Source organism: Lissotriton helveticus, chromosome 5_1 (assembly GCF_964261635.1).
Source record: "Lissotriton helveticus chromosome 5_1, aLisHel1.1, whole genome shotgun sequence".
Classification (NCBI taxonomy): Eukaryota; Metazoa; Chordata; class Amphibia; order Caudata; family Salamandridae; genus Lissotriton; species Lissotriton helveticus.
Window position 1 is genome coordinate 1,208,099,918 of NC_136065.1, and position 20,345 is coordinate 1,208,120,262.

At 46.7% G+C, this 20,345-nt stretch overlaps 1 protein-coding gene across 4 annotated transcripts in view; it reads right to left on the reverse strand.

The window, feature by feature from the left end:
* Window positions 1–349: 349 nt before the first annotated feature.
* EIF3A (eukaryotic translation initiation factor 3 subunit A) overlaps window positions 350–20,345 on the reverse strand; it is a 1,009,075-nt gene continuing 989,079 nt past the window's right edge. For all 4 annotated transcript variants that reach the window (XM_078643910.1, XM_078643908.1, XM_078643907.1 and 1 more), the window contains one exon: window positions 350–2,072. In XM_078643910.1, coding sequence (XP_078500036.1) covers window positions 1,876–2,072 — 197 coding nt within the window. In that variant the 3' untranslated portion in view covers window positions 350–1,875. The remainder of the gene's footprint in view (window positions 2,073–20,345) is intronic.

Below are 20,345 nucleotides of genomic sequence, written 5' to 3' on the forward strand. Positions count from 1 at the left end.
CACAGCTCTAATTACATCATCAGTAGTCATTTGAGTGATTGAGGATTGAGTGAGTGTGGTGAATACTGAAGGGTCACTAGATCTTCAGGAGCAGATTCAAAAGGAATCAGATTGGCAGGTGCTTTTGATAGGTGTCATGTCACCTACTTGTGACTAGTAGAAGGCTGCTGAGCTGCTTTTTAGAAAAATCATGTACAGGGGCAGGACACATCTGCGGGCTGTTAGCAGGGACAGATCTTCACTGTTGCTGAAAAGACCAAATACCTAAGGATCTCATCTAAGCGGCTTATGCAAACGTTGGGTTTCTGAAAAAAGTAAAACCTAGAATCACAAAATAGACAAAAAAAAATGTGAATTATTTCTTTTATTTATCATTAAGGAAAGAAAGCAGCAATTACTGTGTTGGCGTCAATAAGACCGACTAGTGATGTTTATTACCAAACATCACAATGAATGTCAACAAAGCCATCACCATAAAATGCTCATCAGACAGGAACGCATTTACTCCCAGTACAAAGGAGGAGAGAGGTGAGGGCCAGATAGTTAAATGTCAACAATTTCTTTAAAACTGCACATTTTAAATATGACAATATCTTTTAAATTCTTGAAAGCAGTCACTGACTTAGTAAAAGATTCAGACCATAAGCCATCGGTTCGCAAAAAAACATATGTACCACACTTTTCATCTCAATGTTTTGTTTTTTAAAAAGGAAATGGCTTTCCAGTCCTGCGGTAATTGAAATCTGAATTCAAACAGACTTTGAAAGAGTAGCCACATTTATAGTAGGTAATATAAATAATGTCTACATAGGTCAAAAGATATACTCTTCTTATAGCATTTTTATATTTAAAAAGGGTCACACTACTATCATCGAAGCTGCTCATCTCTTGTAAATGAAATCTTATCAATCGGCATAAAAGTGTTGTTCTCCAAACATGCTAAATTTGTTTGGAAACCAACGAGGCATCTGCCTTTAACAGAGCTCAGTACTGTAAATTCTACAGGCCAGTCTACAAGCACACAGCTCGAGAGAAAGATGGAGACACGTTTTACATGCAGAATTGAGAAAAGCATTTACCAATACAAGCACCAATATCCTGCTGTGTCCGCTTAAACTTTAAAACAACATCCTGTTACTGGTATCCCCTGCATTTCACAAAACCCATAGAGAATTCCAAATACCAGAATGTCGCAAATGAAAAATGATATGGTGTCCAGATAGCCCCTCACAACGTATCACACTTGCATGTAAGCAGTGGACTAATTGTTTCAAAAGTGTAGAACCTCGAACACTCGTGGCTGAAGATACATTATAGTTACCAAACTACAATTAATCCAAGATTTGTGAATGGTGTACATACTGAAATCAAGAAAATAGCGCCACTCTCCTACTTTCATAAAACAAATTAGGAAATTGAGGTCATCTGTACAAACCTAACCTCCACCATCAGATCGTGTAGGTGGAGTATTGCTGCACATCTGTGAGCCGATCTGATTTAGTAGCATCAGGAATATCAAGGATCTTTTGGTCATTACAAATAAATGAATAAGAAAAGCAATAGGCTGCTTGGAATACCTGCTGGGATTCACACTGCATTTTTATTTTACAATCTGGTGATCAGTAGAACATGGATACTAGGAGAATTCAGGACACAATTCGGATTCAATACAACTTTCCAACACTCCGGTGTGAAAGGAGTTTTATATGTTGCTTCCGCATGATCGATCAACGTCGCAGTTATAGGTCTTATGGTATCTTCATGTCATGAAAGAAAGCAAATTCAAACCACTTGCTAAATACTCTCAAATTGAGAATCCCTTGATGCTGAACAAAACGTCCGGTGCCGATGGACACTGGGTGACTCCTTCCAAGATTAACGGCGTACAGTGGTCCAACCGTCGTCATCTGCCTCAGTCTTTACTCGTCGAGGAGCTTCTCGCTCCTTCTCTGGTCTCCAAGAGCTGTTTTCCTTCTCACTATCTTGTTCAGGTTCTTTTGTTGAAGGCAATACTCGTCGAGGGGCGTCACGGTCTTCTCGCTCATCCTTATCACTGCGGCGCCACACACTCGCTAAAAAATAAATACAACAATTGTGATTTGTTGCTATGCGTCATAGTAGCTTGCTATATTCAAATTGCAATAGATAATATTGGATGTGACAATACTAAGACACATTCATAAGGGTCAAGATTACAAGTACTGCCAAAAAAATTCCCAATATATATCCATTACAGATTCAGATCAGTGAGGTTAGAAATTACAGCATGAGGCGATTAAGTCAAAATAAATACAAAATAGTACATATAAAAAAGAAGCTATACACTAGAGTCCAATTTGTCAAGACTAGCAAGCAACAGTACACTATAGTGTTAATTTGGCAAAAGGATTTACAACGGGACTACGCACAGGTAACCATTTTACATGTTAATAGAGCGCCTATTAAAAATACTCAAGTCTCCTCCGCTTCACTTTTAAGCTCCGTGCGTATGTGGGTGTCCATTAAGAGTCTCTGAATCCTCTATTTATCCCTCTGTGATTTCTGTCACATCATTCATCTTATTCTGCACCTAGAAGTGGAAGCTATTTAGTGACCAGGAAGTAGTACAGGTGAGGACATGAAGATGGTATGCTTGACGTTACTAGAGGACTTAGAAAGCAGAATTTACCATCTAGAAAACCTGGTACTTGCGTTAAAGCTCAATCAGCCCTATGTACCGAAAATCCTGGTCAGGCCAGTTCTCTACGGCCTGTGTAACCCAGGGGATGATTGACAACCCTTGTAACAGGATTGGCAGCTTGACCCTGATAAAGCAGAAAGCACATATTACTGCAAAAGATCACTGAAATGCCAAGGGACTACTTCCTAGGTTTTGACTACCAAGGGAAAGTGGGGTTGAACAGTTAAGGCTTACTCATGGAGAATGGTGTGAGGATAGAGCATCTAGTTCCAGCGGTAGATGCACCACTTACCTACTTACTATTAGGAAGCAAACATGTCTAGTTAACTTTAACAGCTCTGAACTAAGCCTAATGTGTAGCCAAGCACAGAGCCAATTGGCAAGTGCTGGAATATATCACTCTTCTCTACCAGACTCATTGGTGTGCTTTTTGCGATTGCAGCACAAAGGAAATGTATGAGCGGCAGGACAGGTACTCAAGGCTACTGGTGTCAACAGCCAAATCCAGGGGACAGGTACAGGAGTGAAGCCAGATGTCCATTCCTGTAGAAATAATGCGGTCCATGGATGATGGGGTTCAGGTACACGGGCATAGCAGTATCTTGGGTCACTTAAGGAAATGATGCGATGCATGTAAGCCAGGATACGCTGGCCACACAGTCATCTTCTAGAAAAATAGGTGAATAAAAGCGGAGCACAAAATTTCTACCCCAAATGGAGAAGGTCCAAATCCTGTGTGATTGGGCGACCAAGCACGTAGATGCTCTAAGCAACTTCCTAGCAAATAGCCACCATGTGGGCCACAAATTTTGGCCAATCTCTAAATAAAATGCTAAGGCCATGCAAGGCTCGGACATACAGGCTTCTCACAATCCTCAGACAGATTTTAAAATACCAATTTATGGGACTGCACGTAAAGGATCAAGCAGATCTGTTGAGCAGCGATACACAATCCCTGGTCATTACTATCAAGAACTCCTCACATCTTCACACCACAAAGTTTACCTTCAGCAACAGATTTTGTAAAGCAGTAGGGATTTAGTCTTTCTCACAGAAAAAGGATAACAGATTCCACCCCTAGCCCTTGCCGTCCTCTATAATGGTGTACAGAGTTTATTGAAGGAAAGAGCGCATTACTTACCTCAGGTAACGTATAGTTTCTTACCGGTCGGTGTAGTTTTGCAGCTTGAAGACTTTCTGGATTCACTATGCTGTGCATTATTCCGCCATCTAGTGGTTGGGTCAGGAATTGTAGTATTTCGTCTTCTTTTCGAGGCCCAGGTGGGTGTACCATTTGGTGTCCTTCGTGACGTCGACACGCTTCCTCCGGAAGCTCTGAACTTTGGGTGCCATCTTTGGATTCTTTTTTCTTGTCTTGTGTTAATTTTGTTTCTCCTTTAATCTTGTCAAGTCTTTTCTTCAGTTTTAACCCCTTTCCTCCGGTCTCATCTTTCTGGCCGAGGAGGGTGGGTTCGCTAGTGAATCCAGAAAGTCTTCAAGCTGCATAACTATACCGACAGGTAAGAAACTATACGTTTTGCAGCGTGAAACTTTCTGGATTCACTATGATGTGCATAGACTTTGTAGCGGTTTCTTCTTATTGTGGTGGTTGGGTGGAAGATGAGCTCTGGTTACTGAATATGTGTTGTAAGACCTTCTGTCCCACTTGCGCTTCCTTGTTCATTTGTATATCCACACAGTAATGCTTAGTGAACGTGTGCACTGAAGACCATGTTGCAGCTTGGCAAATGTCTTGAATTGGTGTGTTAGCTAGAAACGCAATTGTAGCTCCTTTTTTCCTTGTTGAGTGAGCATAAGCTGCTCCATGTAACGGTAGACCCGCTTGTTTGTGGCAGAGTTGTATGGTTTGTGCAATCCACCGTGCAATGGTATTTTTGGTAACTGGTCGTCCCCAAAGACTGCTGGCAATAGATGCAAAGAATTGCTTTGCTTTTCTGCACTCTTGTCCTTTTTATGTCGAAGCCTAGCATAAGATTGCGCACATGCGCAGTCTCGCTGGCGATATTTAGTGTCTTCAGGAGGGTTCACCAGTGGACTTTAAGCCCCGCCCCTCTTTACCATTGGCTGGCGTCACCGTTCATGATAAACGGTGGTCAGCCATTGGAAAAGAGCTTCCAGTGACGTACACTTTTCTCTTTTAGAGCCGTCCCACTTGGACTGGCTCCCCTTACTTACTGCTGGCGTAAAAGGTTTGTTATCTTCTTTGTGGGTCCAAGCAGATGGCCCCATAAAGAAGATAATAAACCTTTTACGCCACAAGGAAGTCAGGCCAAGCCCGTCCAAGTGGGACAGCAAAAAGAGGAAAATCTACGTCGTGGCAGTGCCGCGATTATACCAAAATGAAAGAAATAGATGTTTTTTCTATTTCTTTTGGTATAATCATGGCACCCACGCTTTACTTATAACATTTTAAAAGAAAAGCGCAGGTGCCGCGATTATACCAAAAGTAAAGAAATAGAAAAAACATCTCTTTCTTTCATTTTAGTATAATCGCAGCACCCGCAATTTACTTTTAAAATGTTATAAGCAAAGCGCAGGTGCCTGGCAAGCGCTTGTCAAAGTACCGTTGAGGCAAGAAATTTAACCCGGGCATTTGCAGAAACCGTTTCTCATGCGCACCCCAAGGCTGGAAAGGCTGCAACTAACAAGAGGTGCCGTGTTTTAACCTTCACTTTTTTGGAATGGGTCTGGTATGCTTTGTGATAAAAAATGCATCAGAGCGGAGAAGCTCGAGATTTAACTGCGTCCATTAACTGAGGCGAGTAACGCGTTGTGTCTCGCAGCCGTGCCATATTCTCCCGAGAACGCAGACTAATAAATAACAATCCGCACGGGCCAAGCCTGGTTAATGGACTTTGTGCTGCGTCGCCAGTGCTTCAAATGTTACCGAAGCCGGTCTCGAACCCGCGGCGGCTTTACACCTATCGAAATGTCCCATCTCATACTGTGGTACAGTGCAATGAACGCTCCACAGCCTGGTAAAATGTCGCGGCTCCAAAGGTATGCTGTATTGAGAGTGCAAACACATTTTAATTAGCTTATGTAATCGAGGGTTCAGTGGAACAGATATCCGAGAAGCTTGGTGCAGAGCGGGGGTTCTCCAGCCTGGGAAGCAGCGTAGGCTGGCATGAGCACGTGGGAAAACCAGTCAGTTATTGACCATAGCCACATTAGTAATGTTGAAACCGCGGGTAGCAGGGCTCCGTTAAACTTGGGTGATATAAAGCGCAAATTAAAGCTTTGTGAAACCCGGCTAAAGCGCTTACGTCCTGCAGTTCTGTACTTGTGGTCTTCCACATAGCTGTTAATCCAAGACATTTAAATTATGGTGCCTAAACCCACAGCTGGAGTCATCCTCCGAGCTTACTAACTTTCACAAAGGGCATTGTGCCGAAAATGTCAGCTCACGTGTGGGCATTGCAGCATCACCCGACGCGTCCATGTTAAAGATGCAGGTCATTGACACAGGCAAGTTTGGAAGTTTCCAGAGCCACCTCATCTGCAGCACGAGCCGGACAAGGAGGCCACTCCCTAAAGATCAAGGAGACTTACATCTCACTTTTAGCATCCTCCTTTCTTCTGCAGACCTGGCCTTCTGTCCTGGATCTCTGAACCGGTCACTCAAAGCTTGGGGACCAGCCGCTTGCTTGAAGCTGCAATGCTTCTGCACCACCCGGTCCCTTAGTCCATAATCCATCCATCCATCGCGCCCCGAAGCGTGGTGTTGCCAGCCCCTTGCTAACTTTCTAAAGTTTGTTTTTGTTACTACAATGAATGTCTTTATTAAACGGGTCCCCTAGCATCATAAAAAAAAAAAACATTCCAGACTGTGCCAGCCATAGTGATCGTACATGCTTCTCGCGTTATAGTGTGAGCATATGCAGCGTAACTTTGTGAATAGGCTCAAATGGTGCCTTCATCAATTGCGTTAGCACTACGTTGAGGTTCCATGCTGGTGCTGGCACTGTTTGGAGGTGCGATTCTTTTTGCTCCTTCTAGGAATCTTTTTACCACTTGGGAGGTGAAGAAACTTTTCCCCGTTTCTCCTCTTGTGTAAGCCACTATTGCCACTAAGTGCACCCTTAGGGATGTGTAGCTTAGTTTATTCTGTAGTAGATGTGTTAAGTATTTTAGTACTGTTGATTCCCTTGTAATCTTCCTTTGTAGTTTCTCCCTAATGCACCATTTGGAGAATCTTTTCAATTTTACTACGTAGCACTTTCTTGTGGTAGGTTTCCTTGCCTCTCTGAGTACCGCCATAGTACTTGCCGGTAGTTTGAGGTGTGCAAACTCTAGGTCCTTAGGAGAAATGCTGCTAGGCTGAGGCACTCTGGGTGTAGTACTGTTCCTTTTTGCATTAACAGGTCCTTTCTGGCGGGGAACCTGTGTGTGGGCGTTTGTGCCATTTCCATGATCTGTGAGAACCAGGTTTGTCTGGCCTACTGAGGTGCTATCAGTATTAGCGTCATGTTGCTGAATCTGCATTTGTTTAGTTTCCTGTGTAGCAGTGGTATTGGTGGAAAAGCGTAGGCAAATGTCCCTGACCAGCTTATCCATAGTGCATTCCCTAGGGACTGTTTGCACGGTACCCTGGATGCGAAGTTTTGGCATTTTGGTGTGTTGCAAATAGGTCTATTTGCGGAGTCCCCCATTTGTGGAATATCTTCTGGATTTCTGGTTGGTTGATTTCCCATTCGTGGAATGCAGACGTCTGTCTGCTGAGCCTGTCTGCTTCCTGTGAGAAGTGCCATCTTTCTTGCATTGGTATGCCTCCACTTTTTGCTGAACTGCTGATGTGTTTGGACTGAGTGTGCCCTGGGCTTCTGCCAACCAGGTGCCCAGGGCCTGTGTTCCTTCCCTAAAACGGTGTTGAAACTAAAACCCAATTGGCACCTCTGGCCACCTATCAGCCCCTAGCAAATGGTACCCCAGGTACCCAGGGCATGGTGACCAGAGAAGGCACCTACGGGCTGCAGCACTTATTGTGCCACCCTTAGGGGCACTGTACTCTGACACCCACACACCGCCTTTGCAGGCTGAGTGTCCCAGTACAGAACTAAACAGAGTCGACATGGCACACATCCTTGGGTGCCATGCCCACAAGCCCACTGCCCTGGCATACATTAGTCACCCCTATAGCTGGGTGCTCTATGCCAGTGGTGTGGGCACAGGTGCATGAGCCCTGTGCCCCTACAGTACCCAGGGCCATTCCTGGGCACTGTAAGTGCAGTGCTGCCATTTAAGAGTATATGGTGCTGTTAGGTCGTCATTGCGAACTCCACAGCACCATGGTGGCTTCACTGAAGACTGAGAAGTTTGGTATCAAACTTCTCAGCACATTAAACCTGCACTGATGCCAGTGTAAGATTTAATGTAAAATGCACCAGAGGGCATCTTAGAGATGCCCCCTGAAACCAAACCTACAATCCACGTCTGGACTGAGAGGCTGCCTAGGCTGCCACACAGCAGACATGTTGCTGGGTCCCTGGGTGGAGAGCACCCCGCTCTCCTGGGCCTGCAACAATGCACAGACTGGGCGAGGTGCTAGGGCTCCTCCCCTAGGATGGGCAGGGGGAAGCTTCAAAGGCATGCCGCCTCTGTGAGCTTCTCCAGACCATTTGCTGTACCCAGCAATTGGCCCCCCAACAGTTCTGACCCCCACTCTGGCAGGAAGACTGTCAGGAAACCCTACGTCAGTAAGGGGGTGTGCCAGCCTGTGCCAACCCCACCCCTCAGGTGGGAGAGGCGAGGTGAAGCACGACCCCGGGCTCAGGTTTTCTTGAAGATGGGGGAGCCCTGCCCAATCACAGCTAGTCTCCTGCCGCCCTCCCACAGGAGAGGAGCAGACTAGGGGGTGTACCCACCCCAGGACAGGGACTTATTGGTCCTTGCCCTACCTAGAACGCCCCTAAATTCAGTATTTAGGGGCTCCCCAAACCTTCCTTCCTTCCTTAGATCCAGTTACGAAAAGAAGATAGCTGCTAACAACAGGACAACACCCACTGACTTGGCCTCAGCCCTACCGGCCTGTCGACCCTGGAACCCGCTCCTGCTAATTCCCGGCGACTCCTGCGGACAGCAACCTTGAACAACCCGAAGGACCTGCCTGCCTTGACCCTCTAACAGACTGGGACTCCCCTGAGCAGAGGCTCTGCTCCAACAGCAACACCCCTGGTGCCAGCCAAGAACCATGAATCCAGCCCACTCTGCACCCGCCAAGCCCTGCCTGTGCCAGAGTAATCCAGAGACCACGAGGACGTCCCCCCGGTGACGGGGACCTGAAGTTCAGTGCCCAAAGACCCTCCTCGACGACCCAGACGATGCCTGCAGCCTCAGATCCCGGGCCCCCATCAACCGCGACCAGCCGAGGGTAAGCTTTCCCGACACCCAAAGACACGCCTGCACCCGGCGCCCCACGGCCCCCTGTACCCTACTTTGGGGTACTCGTCTCTTCTCCAAGATCTCAACTTACCTCTCAAAGTGGTGGTGGCACCTGAAGAATCTCCGTTCCAGAGTCAGCAGCCTTTGTTCCCTTTTTACCCTTTCCATTGAATAACATTGGGCGCCCGACGGCTCAAAAACACCCTGCACCAAGCCGCCCGAGTGCCGTTGGAAGTGCAACTACTACCCTACTCTACTACTGTACCTATTGTGTCTACAAAGTTTATTGCATCCCTGCAAAGTAATTACCTGCAAGTACTCCTCTTGAGAAAAGTACACTTTTATACCTGTTGATTCTAAAAATAAAACAACTATATCTTTTGATATAAAAACAATTGGCTTAGAGTTCAGTTCTTGTGTGTGTGAAATCTTTTGCTGACTGTGTACAACAAATGCTTTACACTGCCCTCTGGTACTGCCTTACTGCTCGACCAAGCTACCACTTTTGAGAGTAAGGTCAGACCTGACTTTAACCTCTGTTATACCTCTGGGGTTGGTGGACTCTATACACACTGTACCTTACTTTGGTCCAGTATATATAGAGCCACTTTCTCCCACTCCCACATTGTCCTTCCCTGGTAGGTGTAGTGCTAACAGGTCTATTTGTCTTGGGATTCCCCAGCTCTATATTTCCTGTGCTAGCAGATATAGTGTCGTTGACTGTGTCCCTCCTTGCTTGTTGATGTAGAACATGGTAGTTGTATTGTCTGTTTGTATCAGTACCTTGTGTCCATATAGCTGTTTCTGAAAGGCGTTTAAGGCTAGGAACACTGTTTTTAGTTCTAGGTAGTTGATGGCTTTTATTGCATCCTGCTGTGACCACAATCCTCCTACTTTGAGGTTGTTTATGTGCGCTCCCCACCCAATCTGTGAGGCGTCTGTTGTAATGGTTACTGTTTATTTATAAAGTTTTATATAGCGCGAACATGATCCCGAAGGATATCAGAGCGCTTTACAATTTGAGGGAGGTAAAAGTTGCAGTACAATCATCAAAGGGATAACAACACAAACAAATCAAATATGCACATCAAACAAGAAGGTTACAATCGAAGGGACAAGGGTAAGATAATGACTGGAACATAGCGAACTGGGAGGGGAGCAAGTGAATAGTAGAGCAGAATAATATCAAACGCAGGCCTTAGGGTGAAGGTCCAAAGCATTAGAGCAGACTATCTAAAAACTTTTAAGGTAGGAACTTGTTCATGAGGAATCTTTTTACTTCCAATTTGAAGGTAGTCTTGGAGGAGATTGTGTATTTCCGGTGGGAGAGAGTTCCAGATCTTCGGCGAAGAGCCGGAGAAGGCTCGGTGACATGTTCTCTATTTGCAAAAGATCTGTGGTTTAAGGATGAGAGAGTTAGCACTCCAAGAAGGTCTACCCCCTAGTTCCAGCTTTTGCGCTAGATAACTGGGGGTTTTGAAATGGAGGGCTTTGTGAGACGGACAGGCAATCTTTAGCTGAATTCTTGCTTCATAGGGCAGCCAAATTAGGGATTTTAAGACTAGGGAGATGTGCTGGTTTCTTTTGGTACCAGTAACCAATCTAGCCACCGCATTCAGAGGCCCTTAGTGGGGACCAGGGTATATTTGGGGAGGACACAGAACATAGCACTGCCATAGTCTAGCCTCGGTAGAACAAGCGCTTGGACCACTTGCTTGAAGTCCGCTTGTGGGAGGAAAGGTTTGAGATTCCAGAGTATCCTCATTAGGTGATTAGCTCACTTGCACACATTGCTGGGGGATAGGGCGGACCCTTGTTGGACCCCCATGGATACTGGCGAAGGTTCGGAGAGAGTAGTTTGCCTGAACTCTTTGGGATCTGTGGAGGAGGAAGGACGAGGACCATTGTAGCACCGAGCCTGAAAGGCCCGTTCAGTACTTCAAAGTGGATATGAGGTTGTCGTGGTTAACAGTGTCAAAAAGGTCAAGGAGGTAGGATTCATTTTGGTAGAGAATTTTTAAAATGTCATCCATAACGTGGGTGAGAGCCAATTCGGAGCAGTGCCCACTCTGGAAGCCAGATTTGTGTTGGTCCAGGAGATGGAAATTCTCGATGTGGGCACAGAGTTGAGATTGGACGCATTTTTCTAGGAGTTTTGCTAGGGTGGGGATGATCGAGATAGGGTAGAAGCTGTTCAGGTCCGTACAATCATGGGAATTTTTGTTGGAGGTATGGGCCTAATCCTTGTCCCAGTTAACCTGCTTTGCAATATAGTACGTATATGCATGTTTTAAGGTGCTGATTATTTTTATTTTACTGTGTATAGGTGTTTTATGTGGTGGATGGGTGTGAACCTCCCACCCTCCACACTATTTGGCAAATTTAATGGTCGTGGTCAACCCCAGTTGCCGGACATATTGGATAACTTTGGAAGTCGCGGTCAACTCCCATTGAAGAGTTGCCGGGTCCCTTATGGTGTCAAGATCAGTCTCCGTTTAGGAGATGATTCTCGCCTTTTGGGTTCGCCACCACCGGGGATTGGCGGTGTGTGTGTGTGTGTGGGGGGGGGGTTTGGTGTGGGTTTATGACCTTCCCGTCCGCTTTGCAGAAACGTTGTAAATGTGAGCTGCATTTGGTACTACGTTAGAAGTGTTGTGCCCAGCTATTTAATGCCTAGGAAGGAAAGGGGCATTTGGTTTGCAGCCAGCCATTACATTATCTGATGGCTTAGTGAATGTATTTTATGCTGCAATGCTAAATATTTGAAAAGTAGAACCTCCTGTAGGAAAACCTCTTTGGTAACCCTTGTAAACATAGCGCACTGAGTCCTTAGCTATGTTAGGAACCAAGAGGTAGACAGGAATATTTTGTTTAACAGAAATCCTGTGGTATGTGGAAGAGGCACATTACGATCGTACGTGGAGCATTTCACCCGTGCTCTTGCTCCTATATTAAATAATTAAAGAACAACTTCCTACCTTGCTTCAGGATGAAGCATCAGCTCCCTGCAGAAACTCCCCCCCACCCCCCAAATACCTTAAGACGGTATTCTGCCAGTGTGAGAAGTTGGCCTGATGTGCAGTGCTCACTATTCTAGTGATCACTATATATCAGTCCAAACAACCCTTATTGATGATTGGTTGTAAGTCAACCTTATAGACCAGCTATCCTAGTAGCATGGATACGAGCAGTCTAAGGCTAAGACTCTAGAGGGCGTGTTAAGCCAGCTGTTTTACCATCACATTACCCCTTGAACACCCAGTGAAAGGACACCACACAAGTGTTATGAAAATAAACAGTGTATTTATTAGAATCACAACAACCCTGTACTCTTTATGAGGACAGGGTGCTAGGCACACAACAAAACTCTTACGAAAATACTTAAGTTAGCACGTTATACACAAATGCCCGAGGGGCACGAAAAACCATATACTTTAAAAGTGGAATGCGAAATTACTAGCAGGTAAGTACAGTACTAATAGGCTTTGGAATCGCTAGGACTTGACTAGGGAATCGTTAGATTACTACTAGGAGACCTAGGGGACTCGGGTGCAGAGTGTGCACTCTCACGCGGGATGCGGGACAAAGTCTATGGAGGCTAGTAAAGGCAAAGTTAGTGTTCACGGGCGAACCCGACCTGGTAGGAAGAAAACGACAGTGGATCCTGACCCTAGGATAGTGAGGCTATGCTGGGACACCGAAGTGCCGAAGTTACCTAGCCCAGGGGCTGCAGCTGCATAGGTCTGAAAAGACGTCGGGGATCTCGTTGCCGGACCAGGAGCCTGGAAGGAAGAAGTTGCTGGCAGGCGACCAGTGAAGGAAAGTTCGATGGATCCAAGCCTGGATCAAGGAAGAAGAAAACCTGAAAGCAGAGGGGACCAAGTTCTTGAATCACTAGCCAGTGATTAAGTGGGCACCAGGATGGCACCGGGCGAAGTCACCGCAGTCAGGTGAGTGGGCGCTGCTGGGCTCTGCAGTCTCTCGGACCAGGATGGAGGTGCGAGCTGTCCCACGAAGGTTCTTGCTGTCGACGTCGCTGGACCCAGGATTGGGCAACAAGTCTTGGCAAATGCAAGGCCCACGCGGTGGACCTAAAATGGCGTCTTGGGCGGACCAGGAGGGTCCAGGGTACTTCTCCGATGGAGGGAAGCAAGGGCCAGTCTGGAGCAACCAGACCAGCAGCAGAAATGTCGTCAGGCGTCGTCAGGAAGGCCACAAGCCAGCGGGCTAGTAGCCAAACAACGCGGTGAGCAGTAAAAAGCAGAAGGGCCCCACGCAGGTCGTGGAGATGCTGGGGGGCTGCTCTTCGGTGCTGGAGCTGCTCAGGGTGGGGGCTTCTCGGACCCCAAAGCACTCACCAGGAATTCACTCGGCGGGCTTGCTGGAAAGAAGTCGTGCAGTCTTTGAAGATGGCCGGTCCCTCGAGGTCTCGTCACACCCACGAATCTCAGCGTGACTGATGATGCAGGTAGAGGTCAGAGGTGCCAGGGAAGCCGGTTCTCGTCGAGCTGGGCAGTCGGATTCCGGAGGAAGGACTTGCAGCAGACCGCAGTGTTCTTAGATGGTGCCTGCGGATGCAGGGTGACTACTCCTTAGTCACAAGGGAGAAATCTTAGGAAGAAGTCTTGAGTTCCTTTCGCAGAAAGTAGTTTCAGGATTCAAAGATGATCTGATTTGGAAGGGGGCCAGTCTCTACCTTTATCCTGTAAAAAGGGGCTGGCACGCGACTAAGTCCTGCCCTAGGGGTGGGACTAGGAGGGGGGTGGTTACACCCACTTCCTTGGCGGGCTTTTCCCCAGCACAGGGTCTGGAGTGACCCTGGAACTGGTTCCAGCCAGCCTATGCACAGTGAGCACCGGGGTGCCACGTGCAGTCACCTTCCTCTAAAGCCCTGCCTACCTACAATACACAAAACCCTGTCTGGGACGGTGCTGGCACCGCCCCTGGCAGGAAACCCTTTGTCCTTATCTCCTGCTCTGGGAGGACTCCCAGCAGCAGGAGGGCAGACTTGTGTCTCGGTGGCAGCATCCATTTTGTGGATGCTAAGGCTCTGTCTGACTTTAACCGGGGTTAGGGGTTACATACATGTCGTGTCCCTCTAGAAGGGTGGAATGCTAACCCCGTCGCCAGAATTGGCGAGGGGTTAGTATTCCAATTCGTATGACACCTTACTCGACATGTTTTGATAAAGCGATACCAGAGTTGGCACATAACCGCGAGGATTATAATGCACTTAAGAGTATATGGTATGCGATATCATGGAAACGGCTAAGGGATAGATCCCGAAAGCCGCAGACAGGCTCAGCTCATGCCAGAGCACCATCTCACACGATTCCAAGCACTCTGCCTTCAGGATTGTTAAGGCCTGCCATAGGAGTGACTGATAGGAGATCTGTGTGTCCATTTTAGGGTTAGATATAGGTATACTATATCTAAAGCAAAGGGTGAGTACACCACCTTGCCCCAGCTGTCGTGCAGCCAGTGGTGTCAGTTTTAGTTAGTCAATCCAGGGGTGGCACAATACATGCTTCAGCCCCTGGGAGACTTCTGGGTGCACCTCAGCCCTGGGTACAGGGACTTGGAGAGGGCCCAGTGCCAATTCAGTACCTGAGTACAATTTGGATAGAGAGAACAGCTAGGCTGTGGGTCTGATTAGCAGGCCCACAGCCAGGGAAAGTCGTAAACCAGTGCAGCAAAAAGCAAAAATCTGGGTGATCATAGGATTGCAGACCCTACTCTCCTACAGCCAGCAAACAATGCACTTGCCCAGGTTCATGAGGAAGAAAGTGAGCAGCGGTAAACAAAGTGCTTTGCTCAAAGATTTCCCACTCATGTCACCTTCCTTGGTACCACCTCTCTCGTCAGAGTTTCTGGTGGGCTTTCTCTGTTGCCTGTGTCTGCTGCTGTAGTTTCTCAGAAGTCTTCAGTGCACCTTTGAAATCCATGGCGGAAAAAATAATCTGAGAGCTTGCACACACACAAAGGGGGTTGTAGCCTGACCAGGGGGATAAGGTTTCACAACCTTCCAACAGAGGGTGTGGGGGTCTTTCTGACTCCAACCTCTAGATGGCGGATTATGCACAGTATGTGAACCTAGAAGACGTCTATGCTGCAAAAATTGGTTTTAAGTTTCTACCTCGTCATAGGGAACCAACTAGTACTGTTCTTGCGGCATGGGGGTTGCCGGAAGCACAAATTCATTCACTGTGTTCTTCCTCTCTCTCTTTGGTTTTTCTTTGTTCGCCCTAAGTTGGCAGGGTATGCTCAGACGTGAGTCCCCTGCTCACTTTGCCACTGGAGTCAAGCAAGCCCGGCTGAAGACGGTTGTAATGCCAGAAACCGGCCCTGGGAAGCTTGATTCCGGTCCAGGGAAGACATGGCTTGGCAGTTCGGGCTGGACTTTTCCCATGAGGCACAGGGTCAGACTGATTTGCATATGGCCATGTCTGAACTGGGGTGGCGGAGTGAGCTAAAGAACGGTGATGGATTAAGCCCAGATCACTTGACTGGGGGTGAGTGTTTGTATTGTCAACGCTCTGTTCATCACCACCTTTGGTTTTTCTTTCTTCCTCTCTCCTACAGGTTTTGACTGAACCTGTATTCCTTCATTGCGGTGTAAAAAATATTCTGTTTGCAGTATCGCAGTCATTTCTGACTCGAGCCACCTTTCCTTCCTTTTAATTTCCAAAGGTTTTAACCTTTAATGTCAAAGGTTTGCAACAGCCTTTTTCTCAAAGCCCAGAGCAGTCGCCGACTTCTTGGGCCTTTTCCTCTCTCAGTCCCCTTTCAACGAAGGTGTTTTCCGAGGGCTGATAGCCATCGGTGCCCCCTCCCTCCCCCCCCCCCCCGCCCCCCTTTTCAGGGCCTGTGTTGGTCTTTTGGTTTCCATTTCCCTTTGGTCATTAAGTGCCTCGTCAACGAGGCAGCCTTCAGTGGTTTCAAGTCAGAAATTTTTGTCTCGGTCCCCAAATGTTTTTGGCATGTTACCTGGCTCTGCTTTCAAAGAACTCCCTCCTTGGACTTTGTAGGCTGCTTGGTTACTGTTTCGATGACCTCCTTTACTTCAGCGTCACAGCCCTCCACCATTGCCACTTCTGTCTCCTTAACATTGTCGTCTTCCTCACTTGACAGTACGAGACCTCTCAGCGAGATGCAACATTGGTTTTGTGCTTGCATGCTTGTCTGGGGTTTTCGACTCAGTTTTTCCCTCGCTCTTAGGGCCTTCGGCCTGAATTCGGAGTACACTCTGCAGGTCTTAGTATCATGGTCTCTTGGCAGGCAGAGGTTGCAGCCCTAGTGGTTGTCTTTCTGCACGAAATTTCGGTGGCAGAACCTGAAGGGGTAATTTGCCATGTCCCTGGGTGGTTTGCTCTCTTCTGGTTGGTTGACAGCTTTTGCAGTCTACTGTGTTCTTCTATCACCTTTTTGGATGGTTTTGTTCTCACCTTCAATGGATAGCTTTCTAGTTTTATCTGGCATAGGTTTGTGGGGAAGCTTATCTCAGCACCTTTGGAGCTTCACCAGATCAAATGGTGGAAAAGAATAGGAAGTTGAAGATGACAACCACACACAAGGGCTTCCGGGGCGTATTTCTGATGTCACAAGAAGATGGAAACAGCACAAATGGCTACACACTACGCCCAATAAAGAAAAGAGGACTAAAAAAAAAGATTTTATAGCCAACCACTATATGGCGGAATAATGCAGAGAATGTGAATTCATAAAAGGAATCATGGTGCAAACCTGAAACTTCCAGTTGAAGACTACTGTTTAGTGACTGCAAAGCAGTTGTGTCACCAGGCACTCACCAGCGGATATCTGTGAAGTACTTATAGAGAAGAGATCTGCACAAGTCAGTGTCCATTAGAAACAGAGCAGAATTATATTAAAATACCTTTCCTGATACATATAAGAAGCCATGCTGTGGAACTTCAATTACTTCACAAGTAGACAATACATGTTCAGGTGAGTCAGTTGATATGAAGCATTCAGTCACTACTTCTCAATGTATGTTATTTATTAATCCTACATTTTTTTTTAATGTTACACATTCCATATAGGGTTCTTGTAACAAGCTGCCTGTATTATCAGAAAATAGCCTAAGAAAACAAGAAGAAATAAACAGTGGTACCTCAAGTAGGTGGAAAAGCAAAGTACATAGAGTGATCTTTAGATCAAAGACATCGCCTAGTCTTGAGGAAAAGAAAAATCAATGTGGTTTCAGGTTCCTTTGGAACATGGTGACTTGGTACTGAAGCACCTCTGGTAAACAATTCAGCAGGTAGACATCAATTCCTTAAGGCACCAAAACCATTACTACTACCTTCAGAAATTAACAGTTACGCACGGCAGGACTTGAAGATTTTTTTTTTTTTTTTAGAAGGTGGGAATAAATCAACCCTGTCTGACAGCAGCTGTTGGTGACCAGTGAATTGAGGAAAACTAAAGGCTTAAGAAAACTTACATTGGTTATGTATGCTATGACTCTACACATTTGCCCTATGTGGTTGTATTTATATTTAAACATATCTATAAATTAAAATAATAAAATAAAATAAACACGCCACCATACAAATGATAGCCATAGTCAGCGGATGTTTACAAATTACCCTTTGTATTTCTTACAATCCAAGCAAAAGTGGAGAGCATGGCTTACAACCCCACATTCACAAATCCACAAAACCATTACAAATCTCAGGCATGCACTACTGACTAAGTTTTTTAAAATTCAGATGAATCTCTCAATTATGGCATCGATTCCACAAAATCTTGTTTATGCATTTTGTGCCCAATCTCAGCATCCCTAGCTTGTTGGAGTTGGTTGTGTGAATGGCCTCCCTTGTGCTATGTTCTCTTTGTTCCACCACGCTATTTCTTGCTGTACTGCTTGCGTGACAATCACTAGATCCACCCAACTCCGTTGCTTGTGACCATTGCTGTTGGATCCATTCTTGGAATGGTCTCATGTGTAGGCAGATATTTGGGACCAAATGTATGCATGCTGTCATCATTCCCATCAGTTTGCTCACTGTCGGAGCTTGCCCCTTGCGGTAAAGACGTGTCTCCTTGCATATTGCCACAGTCCTCTTTGCACTTCGGATCACTTTGCTCTGCATCGTGTTGATCTCTGCCCCATAGAAAATGTTCACCTATTCTGGTTCTATTGATTTCTCCCAATGGATTGAAAACCCCAGTTGGGCTAGTGTCTGCATCACTACTTCCATGTACCCCTTGCACTTCTTGTAGGAGTTTGCTTTTCCCAGCCAGATGCAGAGGTACGGGTATACATGTATTCCCTGCCTCAAATGTGCAGCTACTGCTGACAGGCATTTTGGGAAAACCCTTGGTGCAGATTTGTGTCCGAATACCAGCACTGTGAACTGGTAGTGAGGTTTGTTGATCATAAACCTGAGGAGGTGTTTGTTGTTGATGGGGATGTGCAAGTAAGCGTCCTTTAAATCGATGGTTGCCATGTAAGCTCCTTCTTGTAGCTGTGGCATGACCTCTTGGAGTGAGGTCATCTTGAACCTTTGAGTTTTTATGAACCCGTTTAAGAATCTTTGGTCTAGAATTGGACCTCAGGTTCAGTCTACCTTTGGTATGAAGAAGTAGGTGGAATAGACCCCCTTGTTCAGTTCTTTGTGTGGTACTATTTCTATGGCTCTTTTCCTTAGCAGTTCTTTTGCTTCCTGCAGCAAATGTATATGCTCCTTTGCTGAGAGTACCCTGCCTCTTGCCTTTCTTTTTGGAGGCGTCTTTTCCAGGTCTATACAGTACCCATATTGTATGAGGTTTAGTATCCATTTCTCTGATGTTATTTCCCTCCACTCCCGAAGGAACTGTTTTATTCTGCCTCCTACTGGTGATGTGTGTTGGAGGAACTGTTGTAGATCTTGATTCGTTCTTAGTCGGTGTTGACTTTTTCTGCACCCCCTGAGATCTTGGCCAGGTGTGCGTTGGTTCTGCTGATGAGTCACTTGGATGAGGGTGGCTGACTCCCCCTCTGCCTGTTACCCCTTCCTCGGCCGCGCCCTCGAAAGGATTGCACTCGGGGCTGGTACTGCCAGTTTTGTTGCTGCTGTCCCTGGTTACCTCCTTGATAACCTTGTTGGAAGGTTTGGTGTGGTGCCACAGGTTGGTGGTTTCCCCTACCTGTTGGCCTCCTTGATTGTATCCCTCTTCTCATACCTCTAAACTGCTGCGCCCCCGTGGACCTAGCGGTTTCGGTGGCCATTTTCAGTTGGTTCAGTTTGTCATCAACTGGTGCGCCGAACAGTTGTTTCCCATTGAAGGGTGTGTTGAGGATGTTGTTCTGAACTTCATTTTTGAAGCCTGATCTTAGCCAGGCATGCCTCCTTTCTGTGATCCTCAGCATCAGCTGCCTGCTTGATGTCTCCGCTGCATCCAGGTCCGACTCCAGACATGTATTTGCCATGTTTTCCCCTTCTTCTACCAGGTGGCTCGCCCTTCTCCGGTATTGCTCTGGTGCACAAGTTACTTACCTTCAGTAACGATATATCTGTAAGAAACATTAGTAGTGATAAGATTCCTTACCCTAGAATTACCCCCAGGCGTCAGACTGGATCCGGAGAGTTTTTCGTCAGCAGTACCCCTGCGCATCGGTAGGCGCTGTCGTGCAGCTCCGCGTGCGTCGTTGGCACCGGGATGACGTAGGAGCTACTTAGACGCGCCCACCCGCGCGGACGTCAGTCCTGTACATGACTTTCCGCGCCATGAGTGCAGAGCCATGCAAGAAACTGACCACTGGTGCCATGAAACTAGGGCCCTGAAAGGAATAACCTTAACCCTAGAAATCAGTTCGCAGAACGGGGAGGAAGGGTGGGGCGGAAAGGAATCTATCACAACTAATGTTTCTTACAGATATATTGTTACTGAAGGAAAGTAACTTGTGCATCTGAAAGAAACACAAAGTGATAGTTTCCTTACCTTGGAATAGGTACCCCAGCAATAGAAAACCTGGTGGTGGGTCTGCGAACCAAGATCACACCTGAAAGTCCTGGAGAACAGAACGGCCAAAGAAACAGTCTCTCGGGACTTGGCTGTCCAGGCAGCAGTGCTTGGTAAATATGTGCAGCGAGGTCCACGTAGCTGCCTGACAGATGTCATGCAAGGGAACGCAGAGTCCCTAGGCAGTAGTGGCGGCCGTCGCCCTGGTAGAGTGGGCGCGCAACCCCACTGGAGGCTCCTTTTTAGCCAAGGAGTAACAAGCCTTTATGCACAGAACAACCCACGCAAGATAGTC